Genomic DNA, 24,925 nt, shown 5'->3' with positions numbered 1-24,925 from the left:
ACAATATATTTCCTGTATTTTAGATACAAATGTATCTAAAATACAGAGGTCACTTTATTCTGAAGCTAAAGTTTGCTATTCACAAATGAAATTCAAACACATTGACAGAACGTAGCTCCATGTAGAGGCAGATTGTCTACACAATCAACAGTTGTCACATTTTCGTAGTATTAATGTTTGATGAACTTTAATTTCTCCTCATCATGGTCATATTTTATACCAAATTCCATAATTCAGCCACAGTGTCTCAGAGGCTGATTGTGATTTGTAGCCATAATTAGAAAAGGCCATAAATGAAACACCAGCAGCTGTTGGGGGGCAGTAAGTCACAGTGAGGTAAATTATAGTGTGAGTTATGTGTTTAATGATGATATTAAATAACAGCAGACTACACGTAGAGTTTGCGTGCGCGGCGTACGCGATACGCGATGCACGTGCGACTGTGCGTCACTCATCTGTCACAGCAGTGATGGCGGAGGTGGATGAAACAGACATAATGATGAACTACCAAGCGGATTTTTTGAAAGGCGATAGAAAGCATTGCCGCTTCCCTTATTGCATCGTCTGGACCCCGATCCCTTTACTATCGTAAGACGCTACTGGTCCTTTGGTTGTACTACGGCCAACCGACACGCTTTGGTCGTATCGTTGTGTGTAGTCACGCAGGATTATGCTAGCCAAGTGTGCTTTTAGCGCTTAGTTTGCGATGTTACGTGTTTGAAAAGCTCTCCGTACATGTCATGTTATTATCTAGCTCAATCAAAATAATGTGCACGTTGTTGTGGTGCCTCCTCCTGCAGGTGGGTGCTCCCCTTCGTAGGTCACATGGGCATATGCACTTCAACAGGAGTAATACGGGATTTTGCAGGATCATATTATGTATCAGTGAGTATCTTTATTAGCTGATAACAAAATGCCGCAGTCTTCACTCCTCATACCCACATTTTGTGAATTTGGTTCCAGTTGCATTTTAGTCTCATATATATAACAATTAACTATATCTCAATAAAACCTATTTGAATTTACAGGAGGACAGCATGGGATTTGGGAGACCGACAAAGTATGTATTTCATAATTTGATATTTTTGCTTGTGTGAAAATGTGCAACTGACCTGTCATGTATTCTTCTACTTCTCTTCTCTAGATACTGGAAGTTAGATGTTGACAAGGTCTGTGGGAATGGTGCAGCTACATGGGATAAAGCTGTTCATGATGCATCAGAGGAGTACAAGTCGAGGCCGGTAAGAGCACAATTATGATCAATTCAATGCTTTTTTTTGGTACGTATTACACACAGTAACCAGTCTATTTTCTCTTATTGTCAAAAGCACAATCTTTGCTTTGATAACTGCCACTCCCACGTGGCATTGGCTCTGAACCTGATGCGTTATGACAACAGTACATCCTGGAACATGGTCAATCTGTGTGCATTGTCTCTGATTCACGGAAAACATGTGAGGTAAGCCAAACAAACCAACTTATCCATAACTGTTCTGCCAGATGCAAGAAGATAGATTACAATTCCCACCTTCCCCAAGTTTTTAAGGGGAAAAAACTGTTTATTATTGTGTATTTGACCTTTTAGTGACCCAGCGGCTGTATGAGTGGTTAGCAAGGCGCCTTTACTTCCCATCACAGTGGCTCCAGGATCAATAGTGTTAGAGTTTCTGGTAGGTTCACTGCTAACAGACCCTCTCACCAGAAAACCTGCCAAACAAATGATCCTAGAGCGTTGTAGAGGCCACCGTGATCCAATGGTGCCATGTAGGGCTCCACGATATTGGAAATATCTAAAATCCGGCACTGTCACTCAAAAAGTTTTTGCTTCGGGTCCGAAGTGCCGTCATGCACAAGCTTAATATAGAAGCTGCAGTTACGCATAGAACCTGAGGTGGCAGTAGTGAGCATAAAATGACCAACTTGCATCTATTCTCTTTAAAGGAACAGGCCACTGTTTTTCCATACTGAGATATGTTCTCACCTGAGCTTAGACGAGTTTATGCGTACCTGTCTGGTCTTTGTGCCCGTGAAAGAGTGTGGTAGCTTCCAACTTCATCCCCGTTTGGAGGAGGCCAAATACTTACAACATCTTTGGTCGTTTTGTGTGACTGAGGGCACACGCACAGACCAGACAGGTACGCATTAACCCGTCTATGCTCAGGTAAGAACATATCTCAGTATGTGTAAAAACGGTGGCCTATTCCTTTAAGAAACACTACATCAGGACCCAAACGAGACCGAACTGAACTAAATTAGAGAAAAAAATGAACTTTTACATACTTATAAGTTCAATGCATTGTTTGTTTTTGGCTGAGTTTTCAAAAAAATGTGTCGCTCTAAGTCAGAAAGCGACTTTAGTGATGTTGTATTATTTTGTGGCTCCTTGCGATATGGACACGTTTTTGTTTTTTGCGATATATTGTGCAGCCCTAGTGCCATGCTAACCACACATACAGCCACTGGGTCACCAAAAGTGAATTACAAACAAATATCAAGTTTTTCTTTGGCATTAAAAGTTCCATAATGCACCTTTAAGTATTACCATATCTATGCCAGGTGAGGTCTATAACAAACTTGTACCAGCTCGAAACTTGGGGTCAATCAAGTCTGAACTAGGACTAAGGAGGATAATACCATGATTAAAGTAGATCTGGCTTCTGAATTAAACAAAGACTAGTACTGTAGCCACAATGAGCTGGCATTAAGGTTTTAAGCATAAATGAAGGTGTGGGGAACAATTTAAACCTATGCTACATACACCAAGTTGAAGGTTTCACAGCACCACATCACCCCAAGTTTGGACACCCCTGCTTTATAGTAATTATCATCTTCAAACTCAAAAAGATCAGTACTCAGATGCAGTACTCTGGATTGCGTTGCTACGGCAAGAAGAGACATATGGCAGAGAGATTCCCCTCATTATTCTCCCCTGACCCACATAGGGAAAGCTGGCGTCACAGTTTGTGCTGCCTCTGCAAATATACTCCCACAGCAGCACACAATTTTAAAGGGAAGGTGAGTCGTATAATTCATCACTGACAGCAGCACTCCCCTCTGTGCTACCACTGGAGGTCACCCCTCTGTCAGGGCTCCCTGCGCTGTAGAGGACAGTAGGACCTAGGCAGGACGGGGGCGCTGCGTGCCCCTAGGGAGACAGATTGGCCCTTTATCTCATGTCCTTGTGTGTTCATTTAGACAGAGGGTATTCTAGGTGCTCAGGGGCACTCTAACACAGACATTCTCCTTTCTGTCTCCTTCAGCTGGGCAGCATTTTTCAAGACTTGGCTGCCTTTCATCATGCTCAGCGGAGTCCTCACCACTTTTATCCTGACATTCAACTTGCACTAATGAGCAGAATAACTCAAAGACTGTAATTATTGAAATGCCAAATTACGATGCTGACGGAGCGTTTTAGTGTTTTGATTACATATTTCAACTCCAGACTTTGCCTTCAGGAAGGTTATAGTTTTTTTGAGTAGAAAACAATTGTTGTCCTTTATTGTTAACATTCATTTACAACCCAACACTACAGTTAAATTATGACTTTATTCTTATTTTGTTGTATGTGTTATATATGTGTCCGGTCCCTGTTCGGGAGTCTCTTAATTATTTGAAAAGTAATTTTTATTTCATTGTGTAGTTCAGCACATCTTTTTCATAAAAGCCCATAAGAATGCTATGAATTACAGTATTATCAAGAATGGTAATATGGCTCCCAAAGACCGAAATCATAGTGTCATAATAAAACATTGTACTGAAATCTGTGTACAAATGCGACATTTATTGAAATTTGAGAATGACTCTTAAACGTTGCTGTAGTTTTTATTTATGTATTTGGTTCATGCATTTAAAATTTTGTTGTACATTTGTGCAATGGCCATTAAAGGGATTCTGATTTATTTGGTTGGGACAATGCAAGTTAATTAACTCAAATTAGATGTGCATGTAAACACGGCACACCAGGTTGTAGCCATGGACTAATTTCATCTGTTGTCCCCTCTCATACTCACAAACACAAACAGACTCTCATTCACCCGGGCCTATTGTTTCACAAAGGGAAACGGAGCACCCGGAGGCGATGTATGCAGGCACAGGGGGAACACGCAAAACTCCACACAGGGAGCATGTAAAAAATAAAACACAGTGTTAAGTATTTCATTGGTTCATGATTGGTTTGTGTCAATGATCCTATGATTTTGAAGCAATATCATTACCAATTACCTAGGGGTGGTTTAAAAGGGACATGGGCTGTGTGATTGTTTCCCCTGGCAGTATGTGGTGAGTGTCTGTAGCTGCGTAAGCCCTAATTGTCCTCTGTACCTTTAAGGGAACCACACACCTTTTTCATCCAGGAGATGCTGCGTGATATCTACCACCATCAATTTACAGGATCCTTTATTCCCTGAGAGCAGTAGATGAGGAAAGATTGTTGCCAGAGAGCTCTTTTCTGTATTAGTTCGTAGCAAGCAGTATCCTTACATTATTGTTGCATTATTAGTAAATATTGATTGACTACAATGATTTTGCCTCACGTGTCTGATTTAAAGATGTGCATTTTTGTGGCATTGACATTTTTGGGAATTATTTTTTGTGGACGTGGTCAGAGCCTGGAGTGTCCTTTCGGCTGTGAGTGCTTTGCCATTACTCGTTCAGTGAAATGTGTTTCGGCAGATCTTCCAACATTGCCTCCAAGTATTCCGGGGTATGCAAGGACTATCATTGTCACCGGGAATAATATACAACGAATTGAGGCTGATTCATTCACACAGATGGACAATGTGACCAACATCATTTTAAGTAACAATAGGTAATGTGTATATTTCTTAAGATAAAATAAATCTAATGAATGTTTTTAACACACTCACAGTTTATTTATATGCCCTCTTTTTTGTTTTTTATTGTAAAAACGCAGTTCATGGGGTTCACTTACCTTACAATTGTTTTCTCAGGATTTCTGAAATGGCATCTCGCAGCTTCTCTGCACTCATCAACCTGCGTTTTCTGGACCTTAGTGGGAACCAGCTTGCGCTCATCCACCCGGAGGCTCTGACCATCCCCGGCAGTCCCCTCCAGGAGCTCAACCTCAGCTGTGCTATCTTCAACTTTAGTGCCCTCACAGATCTCACCACAGCCCTGAGGTGGGGTGGCCTCAGGGGGCTCCTCCGACTTGACCTTTCCGGGAACAACTTGGCTCTTCTTCCACCAGGGATGTTCTCTCATCTGCCTAACCTGCAGCAGCTTTTTCTTCGGAACAACTCTCTGGTGGTGGTTTACAGTGGCACATTCTCAGGCATGAACCTCCTGGAGCTGCTGGATCTGAGCAACAATGCCTTTAGAACATTCAAAGCGGACACTTTGCAAGAGTTGGGGAAGCTCGGAAACATCCGAATACTTCTGGGAGAAAATCCTTACGCTTGTTCCTGTGAGATCCGCGCCTTTGTCACCTGGCTGAATGAGTCTAAAGCAGATGTGGATGTAGAAAGTGTGAGGTGCTCTTCACCAAAGAAGCTAAATGATGCCCAGCTCCGTGGTTTGGGGGAGGACGCCATTGGTTGTGTAGCTCCTGTCCAAGAAGAGATCACCGACCTGACCCTGCAAACATCCTATGTCTTCTTGGGGCTTGTGCTTGGCTTTGTGGGAATGGTGTTCCTCTTTGTGCTTTACCTCAACCGCAAAGGCATGAAAAAGTGGATAATTGAAATGAGAGACGCTTGCCGGGACGTTTTAGAGGGTTACCACTACAGATATGAGATAGATACAGATCCTCGGCGCACATCTGGCTCCATTTCAGCGGAGAGTGGTGGCACCAGAGCCCCAGGACATCTTGGACTATCCCAACACCTGCCAAGTGACACCTGCATTGACCAGGAGCCTACAGACATGCAGGTCAAAAAGGTGGCAAGATCTCCGGCGGTGAAAATCTGTAAACGTAACATAATGTGCTGATAAGAATTGTGCATGTACAGCATTTTGATAAAACCTCTGCAATGTGTAAATAATAAAGTCAGAAAATGCTTTGTGTTATTAGAAAATCATTATGCCGATAAATATGGGCCTATAATACCTGTGGGCCTAGACATATTGTTAATATGTAGTGGGCAGTGAGTAGATCCACATAATGTGTATCAGCATAATAAATGTATTGTCCAATTGTGATTAACAACATAAAAAAGATTTCTACTTTTTGTTTAAACTATAGCCTACTAGCCTGTGGTTAAGTGCACAAAAGCAACCTAAACTTTTAAGTACTCGACAGGTTTAATATTGTTGTAGGTGTTCAATATTTTGTAGTTGTAAAATGAGGAGACCCCTTTACTACTGATTTATTTGCTCCAGGTGGCTCTGCTGTTTCAATTCAATGAGAGTGTGATTAAGTGCTTCTATAGAGGAAAAATAGGGCAGAATGAAAAATAGTTTGGAAAACGCACCTGCTGGCACAGCAGCTATACAACTCTGTTGTTAGCTTTTTACATGATCTATTTATTTACTTTTTGAATGTTTGCAACAACTCAATAAATGATGACACTGCAAGGCTATGTTGACTTAGACTGTCCATGATAGATTTACCTTGAATTTCCTCTTTGACTCAAATGCCGTTCCTGGTAGTGTTTTTAACATAATATACAGATTTCTACTCTTTTCTCTTTTCTCTTCTTCTACGCTCACCTGCGCTGCTCTGCTCGACGTCACCGCTCACCTGTGGGCGGGTGCATGGTCGGGGATTAGCTGTAGCCGCAGGTAAAAGCCAAACATTGGGTGACTCGACACAGTCCGAGGCAGAGAATGAGCTCAAACGTCGGGGACGCGAATGAGGACGGTAAAGTTAATAAAGCGCTTGAGGCACAACGCTAACTTCGCTCTAGATGTTGCTTTTGTGACAGTAAACGCACCTGGAAAACTGTGGGCGGACAAAATACCGATCTTTCCACGGATTGAGGCGCCGTGGAGGCAAATTTTCTTACGGAGACTTCCGCGGTTTCGCAAAGACGTTGTTTGACAATAACACAACGCTCACTTTTCTTCATATGCGGTAAGTTTATCTCCATTTGGTAGTAAAATGAAAACTGTGGGATTTGACTACACCTTTGTTTATACTTTCTTTGCATAGTTGAGCCACTATATTCAAACTAACTTGGGCACGAGAAAAGTGACCCTATTGGCTGGCCAAACTCAAATCAGTGCTTTTCTTTACCTGTTAATGCTTTTAATCGTGCGCATTGCAGGCTGTGCGCACAGTGCAATGCTGTGTTCGAATACAGCCAATGTTGCAACATGAGATTTGACTCAATGTTTTCCCATTGCAGGCCCCAGGCACTCTGAGCCATGCCTGGCCATAGTTCGGGGACTGGCCACTACACAGGGGCTCCCCAATCATCTCGTCACCCCAAAAACTCCAGCTCAAGGCCAGACAAAAACAGACATGCCCGCACTATTTCCAGGGAGAGCAGCCAGGACTCCTACAAAGACCCCCATGGAGACTATCGGCATGACCCCCACACTGACCACTCCCGTCCCTACGACAGCAAGTACGGCCGCAGCAGTGGTCATCCGAGAAATGGGACTGCACGAGGATCAGAGACAATTGGATTCATCCCTGGCTCGGCAGACAATGCAGGCAGCAGTAGGCATACTTGCGGCTCCTGTGCGTCTGTGGGCTGGAGCAGCTGTAAGGCTCTTATTTGCTGTGTGTTGACTTGTGGCTTTTATGGGAGCCGTGAGCCGTGCCTGCCCGTCAACGAGAGCTCCACTGACCACCCTAAACCAAACACTGAGCCTCACCCTCCTAATGGTGTGGCTATTTCAAATCCCACTTGTGGCATGCCTTTGGAGTCCAGCAAACCCACCAAAGTGTCCAAACTGCCCACGTTTGACAGCTTCCGTTACCGGGACGTGCACATAGCAGGGCAGAAAGTAAAGTATCAAGTTCCGCAGTCAAAACGGAGCCGAGCAACGGGCAAAGGTGAGTGCCAGCGGCCAGTGAGCAACACAAGCCTTTTCGATGAATTTGACTTGGACAACCCGAGTGACACGGGCACAGACATAGACTCTCTCATTACCAAAAAGCTGCTAGAACTGTACGCCCTGCATCAAATCGACCAACTTGCCAAATGCACCTCTGACTCCTCGTTCTCCCGCAAAACCAATGAGATTAGTGAGCTCATCTACAAAATTTCTCAGGACTATAATCTGGAGGAGCAGGAGGCTGAGTGCAAACTGGTGCATGGGGTCATCCGCATCAGCACACGGAAGGGCAAGAGGAACAAGAGCCACCCGGCTGCACCAGGACAGCGCACAAATGGCAGGACGGCCCACGATGGCACCCTCCCTGACAGCGGCAATGAGACCATGACCAACACCTTCAGCAGTGACTGTAAGTTCACACACACAGTTTAGAGCGATGAGGGGTTGAGGTCTTAGCCCAAGGTCCCAACAAATAGCTGTAAAATCATAGGCTATAACGACAAATAGACTGTCCACATTTTAAGGAACAGTAATGCTGCGTCCACACCTGACTTGAATGAGCACAGGCGTCCAACAACGGGCATGACGCGCGTTTTTGACGCCCAAATCGAGTTTGGTGTGGACGGAGCATAAGAGATGACATAAATAACTCTTTAGGATCAGTTATGCAGGTCTTAGCTTTCTAATGAGGCGTCACACTGGACTATAGGCATCGAGAAGTTTATAGATTTTGGTAAACCCGAACTGGAGAAAATACACTTGGTGAAAGTGTGGATGAGAGGTTAAGTACTAATAATACAGATCAGGTTAAGCTCACTTCAAATTTAATAGATTTTATTTGCTTGATGTGTCTGACAACCTTTTGAGGCCTTTGGGAACCACTGGTCTAAAGGCTTCACCTATTTTACCATGACATTATTTTATATGGATTAAATGGCTTAACAGTTCAAACGTGAGGCAAGGATTCATACTTCTGCTCACATTTTCTGAAACTTCTTATGCATGGAAGTTGTTGTTACCGCTCAAGAAAAGTGACACTGACCTACATTGTCATATTCAACTGAAACATGCTAAATATATCTCCTTATGATCTACTAATGAGTCATACAGGAGCTTCTTTGTTCAGCTCATAGTGCTATGCCTATCAGTCTGTAGTTGACCCAATAGTGGTTGGTTAATCTCAGACAAGTTGATACAGGTTTGCGTCTGTTATAACACAATACCTGCCGGAGGAAGAGGCTGTCCGGCTTGCGGGAGGAGTGTGGCGTTCTACGGAAGCTGCTTTTTATGAGTTTGGGCTAAGCTTAATTTGTTTCTCATCCGCCTACAGTTCCAGAGGTAAAAGTGTCAGAGGAGACGCCGTCAGACGAGTTGGCAAGGAGAATGAGGCACTACAGTGGGAAAGGTGAGTGGGGATTTTCTATCCTGGCAAGAACCTGATTGATATTGCAGTGCTTTGCAAATACCATTGGCACAGTAATATCAATCTGGGATGGCTCCTGTTTAAATTGTACGTGAAGAGTACGGACTGTTGGCGTTATTTTTGCAGCTGATTGGATCAAGTGCACCTTGTATTAGCCAATCACAGCCAACATCAAAACAATGAAGCAATTTAACAATAATGCTATTCATGTTTGTAAGAATTTAGCACTATACCTTGTGTTTTTCCAGCATCACTGAGTTGTTAATCGACAACATTGCTTGTTGTTTGCCACTCACTGCAATACTGCCATGCAATTGGTCTAAACCACCAGTGGAGTTGAGCCCAAGTGTATCAGCTTTCATGAGATCTGAAATGTTTTTAAGATCTAGCAATCCAGCTGGCAGCACAAGGTTAGAGATTTCCAAGTGATGACAAACACCTATGAATGCAGTCACTAAAACAAATGCAATTAAATGCATTACAGTATATTGCCACACTATTGTAATATTAGGTGATACAATACCAATATCACAAGAATTCACAATACATTGAATAACCACATGCCTTCTATCTGACTGAGATTTTCCTCCTTTCTAATGTTTTTTAACATTTAAATGAAAAACAAAACTTATCAATTACTTTTTATTTTGGTTTAAATTTGACAAATGATATGGTTTTGTAAATTATTATTATTATTGTTGTTGTTGTTGTTGTTTTCTAATATCATGCAGCTTTAATATGATGATTATACACATGTTTGGCCAAAGGATAATTCAGCAGCTTCTCTCCCACTATGTGTGAATGAATGTAGCTCTTAATTAAAGCCTGAATGACTAACACTGGTGATTAGCGCCAAAAATCGTGTAATGACTGAGCTGCTAGGGTTACACTGCGTATTTCCCCTGGTCATTGAGGTATAAATACCATCCTTGTGAGCAGGTGTCTTTTGTGTGCTGTTGTAGCTCCAGGCTTTTTCTCACCTCCTCCTCTACTTTCCACTATGTCATAGCACTCTTTTGCAGCGAAAGTCCTGCATTCCTGCCTTTTCTTTGCATATTCCACTCCCCCATTCATTAGCCTCCCTCCTCCCATCATCTGGCATCTTACACCCATCTATCAGTGCCCCTCACTTTGCCCTGCGGCTGGTGTGGTCATGCTACACCTCCTGCATCACCAGCCAATCACATAGCATTAATTCTACACCATATCATGTCTTGTTGGTTTATTATGCAATTTTACCAAGCAAACTTGGGTTACAGATGGATTACTAATGCAGTAGCCTCCTTTTTTGTTATACTGCGGAGAGCTTGTTAGAAAGGGATGGTGTCTGCTTACATGTTTTTGAATAAAGTACATGTCATTGTGCTTCAATAACTTTCAAATCACGGCCTGGGAACTTCTGTGGCTACTTCCCCAAACTTTGCAGTTTGCAAACACTGTAACCCGGGGCTTTACTTGCAAAGTAAGAGGTAATTTATTCAGACAGATGCTTAATAACAAGTGCAAGCTGGAAAATGGAATGTGGCTATTTGTGGACACGTTGCACCAAATGTTTAACTTGAAATTGTGTGTTTCTGTAGAAGGGTCCTAAATCTGATATGTAAATTAGAGAATGCTGCGCCAGTCAAAAAAATGCACAAATGACTCTGCTGTTGTTCCACTTTTGCACATGCTACTTATTTTGCAAGCCACTTACTTTAGCCGGGCTGTTGAAGTTAAGTTATACTATAGAGGTGCTTTCTTTTAAATGCATTTCGATAGAACCCTGTCCAGACATAAACAAATTTACTTAAGTAATTGTACCCATTGTAGCCGGAAATGTATATAAGAATGGCTTACATTTTTATTGCACTTGACAGGAAAGGATAATGCGTTTTACAGTCACTGTGGTGATAAGATACTATGTAGCCACAGCTGCCCTGGGGTATAGACTTGTGGAAGTGAGACACCACACGCTCACTCACTAAATTCATACACAGACAGGACTTGTGTGTGTCTTACTTACACAACTATGGTATGAACGAGTATGAGCCAGGAGCTGACCGCTTTTGGATCCTGTCAAGCCACTGTTGCCTAAACATTACAAATGTTTAACGCTAGTAATACAATACTAGTCATAGTGGCCTATGACAAAAACTGTAATATATTTGTCAATGAAATTCTAACTGATGCTGCACAATTAATCATGTTTTGTTTCATCAACAGCATACACCTCTAGCACGACCACGGCCTACTCGCCGTACTACCATCACGACACTGAAGCAGACTCGTCTGGAGCACCTCTGCTTCTCATCTAACTGTTACTGAGCGCTGCACTTTTCATTGTAGGTGGTTGTTTATGCTAGTTTGTCTATTAAGTGACTTGTTACAATATGGTCCTTTATCACTCCATAGATGGCTGGATAATGTTTTACTTTAAAAGGAGAAAGCCAAAATATTTTTTGTTTGTGTGCAATGTTATTTGCCTCTCACTGTCAAGCTGGAGGGTTGGACAAATGATGACAAAACATAACAACAGTCCTCATTCTTGTCTTTGTGACTGTTTATGTAAGTCATTGTTCCTATACTGTATGTGTGGACAAACGCCATTTACACTTCCTTGTTTTTGCATTGTACTGGAAAAGCCATATTTTAAATGTACAGATTGAACTGTTACTCTCTGGGTTTTTAGGCCTTTTGCGCCATGTGGCCACAGTTTTATTTTGAGTGGTCCTTTATATTTTTTAACAAAATAAACATTTTGATGCTTGCCTTGCAATGTGATGCCATCGACATTACACCTGATCATTCGAGTGTTTCCTCATGGAAAGCCTATTACAACCTGCCATCTCTCTGGCTCTCTGGAGATATTACTTGTGCATGCTTGATATAAAGTATGTTGAACCGTTTATCTTATTTACTTAAGACTCTTGGCTCTTAATATTTTGCTTGTGCAGATTGCCGTTGAGCTCATCATATCCCCGAGGTCACTGTGTTAGAGGCAGGCTTTTTCCGCTCTTGGCCACAGAAGGAACCTGTTTGGCCTGTTCTGACAAAAGGGAAATAAAATCCAATGGCTGCCTTTGTCTTTTATTGCAAAAGAAAGATTAGCTTATTAAACCATTTAGGACAGATTACAGCCATTATGTGTCTGTCTCTACTTATTTGACTGGCTGTTTAAACCTCAAAACCTTTCAATGTGTTTAACCATTGTTTAGTTTATTTGTCTATTTTCACAGACAGTGAAGACACCTTTGCGTTTTCTCATGTTGTGAAAACATGCCGTTAAAGCAAATTCTTCTCGAGCAAAAGTTGCAAGGGTTGTTCGCTGTGTGTAACCCCATTTCCTTTGGCTCTGCCCCCACCAACACATTCCTGTTATACCTGTATGAGGTGTCATGTTAAAACTCAATGTTTCACAACCAACATACCACAGCGGAGTTGTGGGTCTACATGCAGTTTAGAAATCTTGCTATAATCAGCATAGGGCGGTAATTTTGTTTTCTCTTCATGCATGCACAACATGCAGGTCAGGATCACTGGCTCTCTTCTAAAAAATACAGTGACTCTTTTACTGCACTTAACACAACCCTTCTTTGTATTACTGTATGGCAATGTCTTATTCAACAGATGACACAATTGAGTTAAAGTGAAGTTGAATCTGTGTTTAAGCACAACTCTCTAAACTTAAAGGTTAACGTAACCATCAGAGGAAGACTGATTTTGTTCTAATCTATAGCCTTTAGGTCTATTGTCGATGTCAAAAATGTGCCAACATCACAAATCCAGCCATTGGATAGATACAAGCTACTGCAGAGGGTAAATACAAGCTGAGTAAATACAAAAATATATTTATTTAAAAAAGCAAAATAAAACCAAAACGCTCTCAAGGTACAAAAATGTCATTGGTCAGTTGAAAAGTTGTTTCGCAGTCAAAGGTCTCAAACCGTAGGTTGTCAGAAGAGCATGTCCACCATAATATCAAGCAGCTCAGTGGGGCCTAGCACTGGTCTGAAGAAGAGTTCTGTGATGAGAGTGGGCGTGATGCTCTGCAGAGTAGAGGCTGTGAGCAGGATCTGAGCAAAGCGCCCCCTGTCTCCTGTGTGCAGGAGCTGCACCACTTCACTCAGTGCATGGTGTGCCTCCTGCTGCAGCCCTTCAACAAACAAACCAGCCTTCAAGTCTGGGACATCTGTGGAGAAGATTAAAAAACGTTTAGGTCAATGTACAATAATCCGGACATGTAACTAGTTAGAAAAAAAATGAACTGTATCACCGTACCTGGGTTGAATATTGTTGTTCCTTTAAGATATGCATATTCCTTTGGGCTCAAATCTAAGCCCCAGAACTTTTTCAAGCAGGACTTGAGTTTGCTGACACCGGCCATAGTGGGCTGTTCCCTCACTGTGTCAGTCCCCTGCTCTCGGTTCAGGAGTATCGTTTTCAGCATGCTGTCTGCAGGCATGTCCATCACATCGAAGTCCACGTGCTCCTGAGCCAAGCCCAAGATGAAGAGAGGTGACCAACAGTTCTTAAGTAGCAGGTACTGGTCATTTGGTGGAAGCTGGTTAAATGCTGGTAAATTCTTCATGAAGTGGATTGTTTTTACCAGTACTGCAGAGGCTTCTTTGCAAATCTCAGATGGTCTTTTCAGACCAATCGTTCGTCGCGTCTCACAGTTGCATCTGTGAGGAAGGGAATGGTAATTTTCATTGGAGTTTCTGTTGTCCATTTGGCTTAGAATATTGTAAAGGATAGGATTTGAAAGCCTATCACAACTGTGCGAGCAGTGGCATCTGTAATTCATTTTGAGGCTGTGGAGGTCTGTCAGGTGAATGTGATGTGTCTATATTTATAAGGCCCTCTGGCCCAGCCTACTGGACCTTGACTTGTCAATACACAGAGTGAAAAACAAGCATGTGCTCTGCCAGGTGACAGATGGAATAACCCTGGGAAAGAGATAAGGTTTTCTCAATGAAAAGACACGGCTGGAGTAAAGCTTGTATCGAAAGGTTGGGCCTTATCTATTATAAGTGTCATTAACCCAAGCAGTACCAGGCTACCAAGGACTTCAGGGCTTGACCTCATGTGCTCATGCACAATGCCACCTCACACCTGGAAAACTGGAAAGAGGCCAAAGTGTACGGGGCAATGACCTACAAGTTAACTCTTGTCAAATATAACTTAGAAAAGTTGCATTTTCCGTTCAATAAATGTCGGTTTACGGTGGATACATTTTCTTTACGAGCCTTAAAAAAAAACAGACATAATCTTCTCCTTTATAAAAAATGTGAGTCAGTCATAAACTAAAGGTATATACGGTTGGTTGAAATAGTCTTAATAATGTCTTGCCTTTTTGGAAGTACATACTGTACCAACATTAATTGATATGAAATTGAGGAATCCCATTTATGGCTAACAGTTCAGGTAGTCACCCAAATTAGTTCACTCCAATGCATTATCTCTTCTGTGCCAGGCACCAAGGTTTGTGACAGATAAGAAAATGACTTTATGATTGAGGATATAAACAAAAGGAATGCATATTACCTACAGTAAGCAGCTGTAGACATCCTTTGCATTATTTCAGAAAGGCTTTTCATTATTTGATCATGAATAACACAATGTATAATTTTTGTGACTCTACAAACTCTTGAACTCCACAGGAAAGAGCAGGTGAACAGTAGTGCTGATGAGTCAAGGTCACTCAATAAACGTAATGACTGCAATAAAATGATTACAGGCTAGACACGAGTGGCAGCACCAGGCACCAAATGTTTGTCATATTTCGTCATTATCTTATGCGTGATGTGAACAAATGATACATTTAATTTTCTTATCAATATTTTCTTCAGAACTGTCCAAATAAATCATAATTGAATCATTCTGTGATTGAGACAATCATCGGTAAAAGACGATGTTTCCAAAGTGAAGACTCAAAGATGTCAGGTTCGGAGATGTGAGCATTACAGCACAGTGACCTACAATGCACTCCAGAAGCTTACAGCTCTGTGACACACACCGTAGTTGTAAATGCTTGTGATAAGGCTGGTGTTTATAGGGGCTAGGAGCAGTCAGAGACGGGCACGGAGGACAAACACTTATCTCAGCCAGGGCTGTAAAAACTCCTTCATCCTCCAATTGGAACAGCCACTGTCTCCTGAATCAAAGCATGACAAATTTAAGATGATGCAATGGGTGGCACTTTAGGATTATATGAAATACATCACGACTAAAACATTTCCGATTTACATTTTTAGGATAAATGATCTTGTAATGTGTACGTTTAAAAAATTGTATATTGGTTACTTTATATTGGTTTACTGGTGGTGGGGCTGTCTGAGCGCCCGAATGATCCTAAGAGCTATGTTGTCTGGGGCATTATGCCCCTGGTCGGGTCTCCCATGGCAAACAGGTCCTAGGTTACGGGTTAGACAAAGAGCAGTTCAGAAAATGGGGTAACTTCTCTGACGTTACCCACAGTGACAGGCGGTGGGCATGCTTATTGCCCCAGCACAGTCGTGTGGGGAGTTCACCTCAGTGAACACACCTTCGGGTTGGGAACAGATCTCTCACTGTTGTCTCGGCCTACGGGCCCAACACCGGTGCAGAGTACTCGGCCTGCTGACCTCGTCTGGGGATGTTGTCGGGTGGTGAAGGAGTACTTCAAGGATCTCCTCAATCCCACCATCACATCTTCGAATGGGGACTGAGAGGGGGACTTGCCCATCAACCAAGCTGAAGTCACCGAGGTGATTAGAAAGCTCCGCTGTGGCAAGGCTCTGGGGATGGAAGAGATTCGTCGCTTAAGTCTCTGATGTTGTAGGACTGCCTTGGCTGACACGTCTCTGGAACATCGTCGGTCAAGGACAGTGCCTCTGGATTGGCAGACCAGGGTGGTGGTCCCTCTCTTGAAGAAGGGGGATTGGAGAGTGTGCTCCAACTACAGAGGGATCACACTCCTCAGCCTCCCCAACAAGATCTACTCCAGGATGCTGGAGAAGAGGATCCGGCCAATAGTCGAACCTAGGATCCAGGAGGACCAGTGTGGTTTTCGTTCCGGTCGTGGTACACTGGACCAGCTCTATACCCTTCATCGGGTGCTTGAGGGTTCGTGAGAGTTCGCCCAACCAGTTCACATGTTCTTTGTGGATCTGGAGAAAGCGTACAACCGTGTCCCTTTTAGTGCCCTGTGGGGGTGTGCTGGAATATGGGGTATGGGGCCCTCAGCAAAGGGCTGTCCGTTCCCGGTTGGACTGCCGCAGGAGCTTGGTTCGCATTAGGCTACCAGCAGTAAGTCAGACCTGTTCCCAGTGCATGTTGGTGTCTGCCAGGGCGGCCCTTTGTCACCGGTTTTGTTCATTACCTTGTCAGAAATTTTGCAGAGAGCAGTGGTCATAGTCATTTTAATGGTGATATAATATATTATTTCCACTTCTAGCTCATAGTCTGAGGTTTAGAAATCCTTCTGTAACTGATGCAGACAGATTTCAGCTGGTGTTCCAAGCCTTTCTGGATCTACCTTTACTGTGTATTGTGTCCAATACTATTTTACCTGAGGTCATTCCACACGTTTACACATAAGAGTCTGATTGTCTGTGATTGGATATTTTTGTGTGTGTGTTTTATTTTTTTAATAAAAATGCAATGTGTCCAATAAATATGTATAAAAAAGCAGTCGATTTATTGCTTAAGCATATAGTGACCATTCAAATAGCATTTTCAATTCGATAGTGATTAATTTAGCATTTTTATTTTATGACAATGTTGTATGTAAACTCTAGTTGACACAATAAACATACGGCTTTTCTTAAAGCTTGATTTTCTGCTTCACTTTCTTTGGCCTCATGGGTCATTGAACCCTCTGTGCTGCCATGACGGACATCATTGTACCATGCTTGAAATGTTCTTATACAATATTATTAATTCGTCAGTTTATCCGTTTGTGTTTGGGTGGTTCTTGATATGATACTGACAATTTCTATGTTTCATTAAAGGAATTAAATGTACGTTCAACCAAATAACATTTATCAGAAATGTCAGTTTCAGTTACTTTTTTCCATTACTCTTCTTCTCAATCCTCACAAATATTTATTTCGTGCCTTCAAGATTTTTCTGCCATGGAATTAATGTAAATGAGCAGTTTTGCAATGATCTGGCACATTCACAATGTGTGTGTGCTGTCCAGATAATATAAATAATATCTAAATAAATAAATAAATTTCAGATGTATTAGTACCACTTGATTTAAACTGGCCCTCTCTGTGTTATAACACCCCTCTCCCTAGAACTTGACATGTGACAGTCAGATGAAGAAGGAAAGAAAATAAATAATAATCAAATTATTTGTCAGTATTTCAGAGAAGCAATAAACCACTAATGATCCAAAGACTTATTCCAGCATTAATAAAATAAGATGTGATGAACTAATCTTGGTTAATGGGACATGTGATGTCAGGGTTCAGACACACAAGTCGTACTTTATTACCCATTACTATCAAAACACAATGATAAAGTCTGAGGTGAAGGCCAACGAAGGCATTAGCCTGGGGGTTAATGAACTCTAGCTCAGTAGTTGCACAGTGGTCAGAAAGTAGGCTAAACTGCATGTATTTATATTACAACAATCTAGGCTATAATTGTACAGTAGATACTCGTGCTGGCCCTTTACTTCTATACGGTTTTCTTACCATTCTGTGTACACTTACCATTGTGACGTAGCCTGACCTGAAAGTTTGGGCCATGATCTTGTCTCCACCAATGCTGTAGTGTCTACATAAAAGAAAAAACATGAATGAAGTTATTGACAGCTTCCAAAATAAATCAATGGATATCAACACTGAAGAAATCAGAAAAAAGCAATAACTGGAAGACTCCCAGAATTTATGCTATTCCCAACTTTTACGCAAAGTATCCGCAATGACCTAGCAACAGTGCACACCGATATTGTGAAACAACCCAAAAGATACTGTCATTGATGACTCAAGGAATAACCTACCTACATACTCTTGAAACAAATAATACCACCATGCAGGGAAGAAAGGATGCAGAACAGGTAGCATAGATGTATGGACCAACTCTGAATAAATAAAACCATCATGGAACAATCAAAAGAAGAGGAGAAACCTGTCAACAGTGTGGATACAATTACAAAGGATTTCACAGTGTGCCACACAGCTGGATATGCATTGCCAAGAAATATAGAAGGAAGAGCAACTTAAACTTAAGGGCAACTTAAAACAAGATCTATTAATATCAGGAGAGGAATGATCAGGAGGACTCTGTCTCCATTTTCATTCTGCCTGGCCCTGGCACCTTTGAGTATACTTCTCAATGAGATCACAAATAGATTTCAAGTCAATAAGATTACTATTTTTTAAACATGGGTGATCTTAAAACGTTTGCCAAAGATGATAAACAACAAACTGGACTCCTCAAAATTATAAAGAATTTTTCGGATGACATCCAGATGGAGCTTTGTCTTGACCAATGTGCAAAGGCTACTTTCAAACGAAGGAAACTTATCAAGTCTAATGATATCAAACTCTCAGCAACCATGATAAAGAAACTACTGTAGAGCAAGATTCAACTTACCTTAAATACCTTGGAGTCAGTGTTAATTTCGTCGACTAAAATATTTAGTCTTAATTTTAGTCAAAGTGTTATTTTTGACGACTAAAATTGGACTAAAACTAAATTAAACGTTTTTCATGACACTAAAACTATGACTAAAATGTCCAGATATTTTAGTCGACTAAATTATGACTAAATAAAAATGAAAAGGAGAGACTAAAATCATCCAAACTTCTATTGACAGACTGAAAGAGCCTCATATCATGTAAATTCACTGCCAAAGGATCAGCTCTGAGCTTTGTTCATGTGGAGCAGCTCCATGAAGCAGAGGAACAAGATTAAACATGATTATAATGAATATTATCAATGCAAAGACGACTAAATTCGTCTTAAATTTAGTCGACTATATTTACTTGCAATTTTAGTCGACTAAAACTAGACTAAAATTGAAGATATTTTTTTTTACTAAAACTAGACTAAAATCGAATTACATTTTCGTCAAAAGACTAAGACTAAAACTAAATTAAAATATGCTGTCAAAATGAACACTGCTTGGAGTATGTGAAGGAGATGACATCCCACACTCTTTAAAGAAAAGATTACAATAGGAGAGTCTGAATGATTCTGAAAAGTGAACTGATTGCAGCCAGTAGATTTACAGCAATCAATGCCCTTGCTGTATCAGTTATTACATATAGCTTCAATATTGGTGTCTGGAAATTAAATGTTGCTAGAATGTACCTTTCTAGTGGAGGGTGGGAGAGCTGGAAGCTGGAAACAACATATAAAACTACAACAGGGGTGTCCAAACTTTTTTCCTGTGGGGCCGCATACTGAAGTGTGCACAGGGTGAAGGGCCATAGATTGGTGGTTAGTGCCGCATAACCTTTGACTAGCAGAGGTTTAAATTGTGCCCCACACCTTTATTTCTGCTCAAAACCTTCATGCCAGCTCTGTCTCACAGTGAAAGGTTAGTTGTTCAGCTAGGATTGTGTAGAATTATTATATTTCAAATATAAAGGACTATCTCTGATGATTCAGCAAAAAGGCCGAGGGCCACCAAAAATTGGTCTGAGGGCCGCATTTGGCCCCCGGGCCGCACTTTGGACACCCCTGAACTACACCAACTGGCCTGGACACTTACCTGAAGTGACCCAATTCTCCAATTGGTGAAACAACATGATGCCGACAAAAGATTGTATTCCATCACAAGGGACACCAAAGGACAAAGAGAAACTGAACAGATTACTGTAAAAAGAAAAAAACTACTGGAAGTCAAACCTTTTACTGAAAAACATAATTAAAACTAACTTTTATTTGACAGTAATATTGAAATTCTACTCAGCTTTCACCTTGGGAAATATTAATGCACAGACACCACCGTTTATCAAAAAAATGTAACAGTTTACCCTTATTTTGAATGTAAAGGGCGTGGGGTGGTTTGGTTTGTGCAACTACTTTTTTTTTTTTAGGACGGCTGAGCACCGGAAATGACGTTAGCTGTTCAGACGTCACAGAGGAGTAAACAAATATGGCGGATTCCGAAACGGTTCCTTCAGTGTATTTTGCTATATGCAACATTCCTCCTGTATTTCGCTCCGCAGATCTCAGGAATTATTTTAGCCAATTTATAGAAAGTGGCGGATTTAAATGTTTTCACTTTCGCCACCGTCCAGAAGTTTTTAAAGACCCGGAAAAGTCACCAAAGGATGATAACAGCAGCCAAACAGCGAGCACCGCCGCGCCGAGCGAGGAAGAATCGCCGAACAATCCACAACAGAAAAGGGCAGTAAAGTCCTGCTGCTGTGTGGTTTCCGTTCACGCCGCCGACGCGGACAGATTTTTTAAAATGTATTCGGGAAATCACTGGATCGACGGGAAAGGGAGCTGGTTGACAAGACGCTGTGTTATAAAAAAGATTAAGGTGTCGCAAGAAAAAGGTATGTAATGCTATGGACAGTCCACAATCGGAAGATATCCCTTAATTCCACAGTTACCATGGAGATCCGCCATCTTTGCAGCTGTTAGCATACATTTCCATTGACTAAAATTAGCTAAAAACAATATAAAAAGTGGACAAAAAACGGTGGAACAACTCCGTTAGCTGCTGAGTTACTGCCGTATACATCTACCACACTTTTAAAATCTCCATTAGTTTACAATTGCTGCTAATCCCATAATGCTTAGCGAAATGATATCACATTCCTGAACTCTATTAATATTATTATTTAATTATAATTAATTATAATAGTATAATAATTAATTAATTATGTATTTTTTTTTATCACATTGTCTCAAAACAAGGCTTAATAAAACACTAAATCGGACTAAATAAAATCTAAAATGGAACTGAATGAGGAAAATTATATGTAGAACTAAATTTTTCCACTGAACATGTATTTTTTGTTGTTATTAGGATGAGTTTTCAAAAAAGGTGTCGACCTCAGTCAGATGGAAAGACTATTTTTGGTAATATATTATGGGGTCTTGCCAAACTAATGTTGCATTTTCTAATTTTGCAATACAATATTTTTGCCGATATTTTTGTCCAAAAATAATATCCAAAGACAATCAACAAATTGTTGAATAGATCAATTATATTCGTGATTGAGTCTATGATCTCACTGTACAATAGAGTTCATCTTTGCAGCTGTTAGCATACATTTCCATTGACTAACATTAGCTAAAAACACTGTGAACACTAACTCCAGTATTTTAACTTTTAAAATCTCCATTAGTTTACAATTGCTGCTAATCCCATAATGCTTAGCGATATGACGTCACATTCCCGAACTCTATACCCAAGTTCTTCATAATAACAATACTATTTTGCCTGATCCCTGTGTTGGAATGTTGTGATGTCACCTGAAACCCATCATCATGTGTGTTCGTGACAGGTCGCATTAACGCTTCACACAGAGAAGGTTGGGCAGTGGTAGAGACTTCACCCTCTTGTTTGGAAATTGGAGGATTAATTTCCACTATTTACAATACATTCACATTTTTGAGACACTTTTCCCTCATGCTTCTGCCAGTCTCTCTGAGGCCAAGTGTAGATTAATGACAATCTGCAGGCTCTGTCTCTCTAGCTTTTTCTATTAGACTATGTAAGTTTGATAATTTATGCGTTTCTTTCTCATGCCCATCCTATATCCCACCAAATTTCTCAACTGATCTCACTATTTGTACTAGTGTGGTTACCCTAGTTTCTTCACGCTTAGATACTATCGCACATGAGTCTCTTCCATTGTGACTTTATCTTTTCCCCCTCTTTTCAGGTGAAGGGTCTTTTCCTTACAAGACCAAATCTGAACAGCGTCGCCGGGTATCTTTAACAGAGCATTTCACAGACAATGACCTGAAAACCTTATGTGAATTAAATCCCCCTTCTTTGATGCCAAATGGAAATGTCGGCACGCCGGTAAAAGTCTTTCTTCAGCTCATTCAGTCATGTCGCCTTCCTCCACGCCTTATAAAAAAGCTGGGTCTAGTTTTTCCCATGACCGGCTCCAGTCGACGTTATGGGAATGTGCCGTTTCATTACCAGGACACTTACACAACTCAAGCCACTGAGGAGACTGTAATAACTGCAGCAGGACATGAGATATCCGGGCCAGGCACTTTTGCGCCTTCACTTTTAAGAAGAAGGAAGCTAATTAACAACTCTGAAGAGGGAAATATAGAAGAGCTTGAAACAAAGGAAGAAGACCCACAGTCGGATGCTGATGATGTGAGTTTAAAATAATTGTTGGGGCAAGAATAAATACTAGTCGGGTTTAACCAAAAAAATGGTTCTATGCATTTTTTGTAATTTACTTCTCTACATTTAGGATGATGACTGCTGCGAGGAATGGGAGCGCCATGAGGCTTTACATGAAGATGTAACCAGTCAGGATCGGACAAAGGAGAGGCTATTTGAAGAAGAAATTGAATTAAAGTGGGAGAAAGGAGGGTCTGGATTGGTGTTTTACACAGATGCCCAATACTGGCAGGAGGAGGAGGGAGGTATGCCTTATATACCACTATATTACAGACATGGTTCTTCCTCGTGATTTTCAAATATCTAAAATGTTGTTGTAATAATATAATGTAGTCTTGGAATTCTGCTCAAGAGATTGTAACTTTTTTTTTTACTTTTAAGATTTTGATGAACAAACTGCTGATGACTGGGATGTCGACATGAGCGTATACTATGATAAAGGTATCTCATGCTACAGTAATAACCCTTGTTAAATTATTATAGTTATACATTATTGTCTCTTATTTTTTTACAGATGGTGGTGACATGGATTCTCGTGACTTTGTCCGCATGCGATATGAAAACAGATTGCGAGATGGGCTTGAAGATGGACCAGATGGAAGCCAATCTATCGGTAGATTTGAAAAGTTCACCAAGGTAAAAATAACTTATTCATGCTATCAATCTTTATTTCAGACTCAAAAAGGTCCATAAAAGAACATGTAAAAACTTCTCCAGTGCCTCCAAAGCACCGAGCTGTATCTGAGACTGCTTTGGTCAGGCCTTATTAGAACAATTATTATTGTATCTCCTTGTGAACATACAACATTTCTTTTGAGAGCATTTATTGTGGTCATATTCTGCACAAATAGCACTTGTCCAGAGAGGGACTTTCAGGGACTTAGAATGCTGAGAGCATTGTTGAATGCTACTTGCAGCTTATGGAATTTAGCTTTAGCATAGCAGCACCACAAGTGGGCAGTATAGAGCGGTGTGCTGTGGGCTTTAAACAAGGCGATTTTCACATTGTCTGTACACATTCAAAATGTTCATGCCAGCATGTTTGCTGGTGCGTACAGTTTACAGTACTGCCTCTGAATGTCATCATCATTAGAGAGCTCACTCCTGATGATGTGACACCCAACAAGTAGAACACAGGAAATACAGGTGAAACTCAGAAAAAAAAAATAGAAACTAATATATGATAGACTCATTACATACAAAGTGATACATGTATGGCTTTTTCTTTTTAAATATATAATTGTGATTATTATGGCTCAGCTTGTAAAAAACCCAAATTAAAAATCTCGTAAAATTAGAATATTTTGAAAATGGACTGTAAGTCATAATCATCAAAATTATAACAAAGGCTTGACATATGTCACTTTGCATGTAATGAGTCAATATCATTAGTTCCACATTTTAAGTTGAATTACAGAAATAAATAAACTTTTGAACTGTATTCCAATTTTCTCTTTAGTCACTGAACTCTTTTTTTTTTAGTTAAACTTGCTGTCCTATTGTTCACCACATTGAGTAGCCTACACACTTTGAGCAGTAGCTGAAAAACACTACTTTGTTTAAACTGTCAGGGCTTTGGACGTCGTGTGATGGAGAAGCAAGGTTGGAAGGATGGTGAAGGATTAGGAAGCAGTCAAATTGGAATTCCTGAAGCATTAGAAAGTGAAGGACAACATCCCAACTGCAAAAGAGGATTTGGGTAAGTATTAAGTAAAGCCTTTTGTGTGTGTCTTAAACAAACAAATACATTTGTAATGTGGTGTCTTTGTTTTCTTGTAGGTATCATGGAGAGAAACTGTTCTTGCATCAAGTAAAAAAGTCTAAACCAGATTTTCTCATAACGACAGTGTATGATAAACCAAAGGACATAGATAGAGGCGATACCTTATTACGACGTCAACCGACAACCACCATGAAATACCGAGGTTGGCAGCCTGGGGGCAGCATTGGCCCTATGAGAAAACCAGTAAATCATACAGAAAACCTGCGAAATTTGAGATGACCGGAAAGGTTAATGTTTGTTTGTTTGTTTTATTATTTTTATTTTTAAGGTTGTCATGTTGTGGAATTAAGAATTAAACATTTTTGTAATAAAAAAAAGGAAAAACATCTTTTTGTCACTGTTTCTTGAGCGTCCTTAATAATATTTTATTATTTGTATTATTCTAGCCATTCTGAGTATAGCCTCTCAATGATTATAAATGATTATAAATGTGTATAATTAAACTTTA

The 24,925-nt window shown here is 40.8% G+C and overlaps 5 protein-coding genes across 6 annotated transcripts; 4 read left to right on the top strand and 1 right to left on the bottom strand.

Moving 5' to 3' along the window:
* Window positions 1-429: 429 nt before the first annotated feature.
* LOC306967106 (transmembrane protein 222-like) lies at window positions 430-3,723 on the top strand. Its single transcript, XM_079562005.1, has 6 exons — window positions 430-588; window positions 801-885; window positions 1,029-1,060; window positions 1,145-1,241; window positions 1,329-1,459; window positions 3,261-3,723. The coding sequence occupies exons 1-6, from the start codon at window positions 470-472 to the stop codon at window positions 3,346-3,348; spliced, it is 552 nt and encodes a 183-aa protein (XP_079418131.1). The 5' UTR covers window positions 430-469; the 3' UTR covers window positions 3,349-3,723.
* A 151-nt stretch (window positions 3,724-3,874) lies between these two features.
* LOC306967148 (trophoblast glycoprotein-like) lies at window positions 3,875-6,513 on the top strand. The gene is made up of 2 exons (XM_079562055.1): window positions 3,875-4,807; window positions 4,950-6,513. The coding sequence occupies exons 1-2, from the start codon at window positions 4,518-4,520 to the stop codon at window positions 5,944-5,946; spliced, it is 1,287 nt and encodes a 428-aa protein (XP_079418181.1). The 5' UTR covers window positions 3,875-4,517; the 3' UTR covers window positions 5,947-6,513.
* A 751-nt stretch (window positions 6,514-7,264) lies between these two features.
* Window positions 7,265-11,781, top strand: kdf1a (keratinocyte differentiation factor 1a). Its single transcript, XM_079561204.1, has 3 exons — window positions 7,265-8,371; window positions 9,293-9,367; window positions 11,591-11,781. The coding sequence occupies exons 1-3, from the start codon at window positions 7,324-7,326 to the stop codon at window positions 11,680-11,682; spliced, it is 1,215 nt and encodes a 404-aa protein (XP_079417330.1). The 5' UTR covers window positions 7,265-7,323; the 3' UTR covers window positions 11,683-11,781.
* A 1,473-nt stretch (window positions 11,782-13,254) lies between these two features.
* Window positions 13,255-18,134, bottom strand: nr0b2a (nuclear receptor subfamily 0, group B, member 2a). 2 transcript variants are annotated; one of them, XM_079561202.1, is made up of 3 exons: window positions 18,070-18,134; window positions 13,646-14,049; window positions 13,255-13,556 (listed from the first exon to the last, which is right to left on the bottom strand). In XM_079561202.1, the coding sequence occupies exons 2-3, from the start codon at window positions 13,953-13,955 to the stop codon at window positions 13,321-13,323; spliced, it is 546 nt and encodes a 181-aa protein (XP_079417328.1). In that variant the 5' UTR covers window positions 13,956-14,049; window positions 18,070-18,134; the 3' UTR covers window positions 13,255-13,320. The 2 variants fall into 2 exon arrangements, with proteins under 2 accessions (XP_079417328.1, XP_079417327.1); XM_079561201.1 differs by lacking the exon at window positions 18,070-18,134 and having other exon boundaries at window positions 13,646-14,554.
* Window positions 18,135-20,455: 2,321 nt separating this feature from the next.
* gpatch3 (G patch domain containing 3) lies at window positions 20,456-24,803 on the top strand. The gene is made up of 7 exons (XM_079561194.1): window positions 20,456-20,874; window positions 22,213-22,664; window positions 22,765-22,939; window positions 23,076-23,135; window positions 23,209-23,330; window positions 24,266-24,393; window positions 24,474-24,803. The coding sequence occupies exons 1-7, from the start codon at window positions 20,466-20,468 to the stop codon at window positions 24,694-24,696; spliced, it is 1,569 nt and encodes a 522-aa protein (XP_079417320.1). The 5' UTR covers window positions 20,456-20,465; the 3' UTR covers window positions 24,697-24,803.
* The last annotated feature ends 122 nt before the right edge of the window (window positions 24,804-24,925 follow it).

Source organism: Gobius niger (assembly GCF_951799975.1).
Source record: "Gobius niger genome assembly, chromosome: 8".
Lineage (NCBI taxonomy): Eukaryota > Metazoa > Chordata > Actinopteri > Gobiiformes > Gobiidae > Gobius > Gobius niger.
The sequence above is the reverse complement of the archived record's forward strand: the minus strand, read 5'-3'. Positions and strand labels throughout refer to the sequence as shown.

Excerpts from the sequence above, each read along its gene's own strand:
- kdf1a (XM_079561204.1), top strand. The coding sequence starts at position 7,324 with ATGCCTGGCCATAGTTCGGGGACTGGCCACTACACAGGGGCTCCCCAA. Across the intron at positions 8,372-9,292 it reads CAACACCTTCAGCAGTGACT|TTCCAGAGGTAAAAGTGTCA; the intron begins GTAAGTTCACAC and ends ATCCGCCTACAG. Across the intron at positions 9,368-11,590 it reads GAGGCACTACAGTGGGAAAG|CATACACCTCTAGCACGACC; the intron begins GTGAGTGGGGAT and ends TTTCATCAACAG.
- LOC306967106 (XM_079562005.1), top strand. The coding sequence starts at position 470 with ATGGCGGAGGTGGATGAAACAGACATAATGATGAACTACCAAGCGGAT. Across the intron at positions 589-800 it reads ACCCCGATCCCTTTACTATC|GTGGGTGCTCCCCTTCGTAG; the intron begins GTAAGACGCTAC and ends CTCCTCCTGCAG. Across the intron at positions 886-1,028 it reads CAGGATCATATTATGTATCA|GAGGACAGCATGGGATTTGG; the intron begins GTGAGTATCTTT and ends TTGAATTTACAG.
- gpatch3 (XM_079561194.1), top strand. The coding sequence starts at position 20,466 with ATGGCGGATTCCGAAACGGTTCCTTCAGTGTATTTTGCTATATGCAAC. Across the intron at positions 20,875-22,212 it reads TAAGGTGTCGCAAGAAAAAG|GTGAAGGGTCTTTTCCTTAC; the intron begins GTATGTAATGCT and ends CCCTCTTTTCAG. Across the intron at positions 24,394-24,473 it reads AACTGCAAAAGAGGATTTGG|GTATCATGGAGAGAAACTGT; the intron begins GTAAGTATTAAG and ends GTTTTCTTGTAG.
- nr0b2a (XM_079561201.1), bottom strand. The coding sequence starts at position 14,171 with ATGAATTACAGATGCCACTGCTCGCACAGTTGTGATAGGCTTTCAAAT. Across the intron at positions 13,557-13,645 it reads AACAACAATATTCAACCCAG|ATGTCCCAGACTTGAAGGCT; the intron begins GTACGGTGATAC and ends TCTTCTCCACAG.
- LOC306967148 (XM_079562055.1), top strand. The coding sequence starts at position 4,518 with ATGATTTTGCCTCACGTGTCTGATTTAAAGATGTGCATTTTTGTGGCA. Across the intron at positions 4,808-4,949 it reads ATCATTTTAAGTAACAATAG|GATTTCTGAAATGGCATCTC; the intron begins GTAATGTGTATA and ends TTGTTTTCTCAG.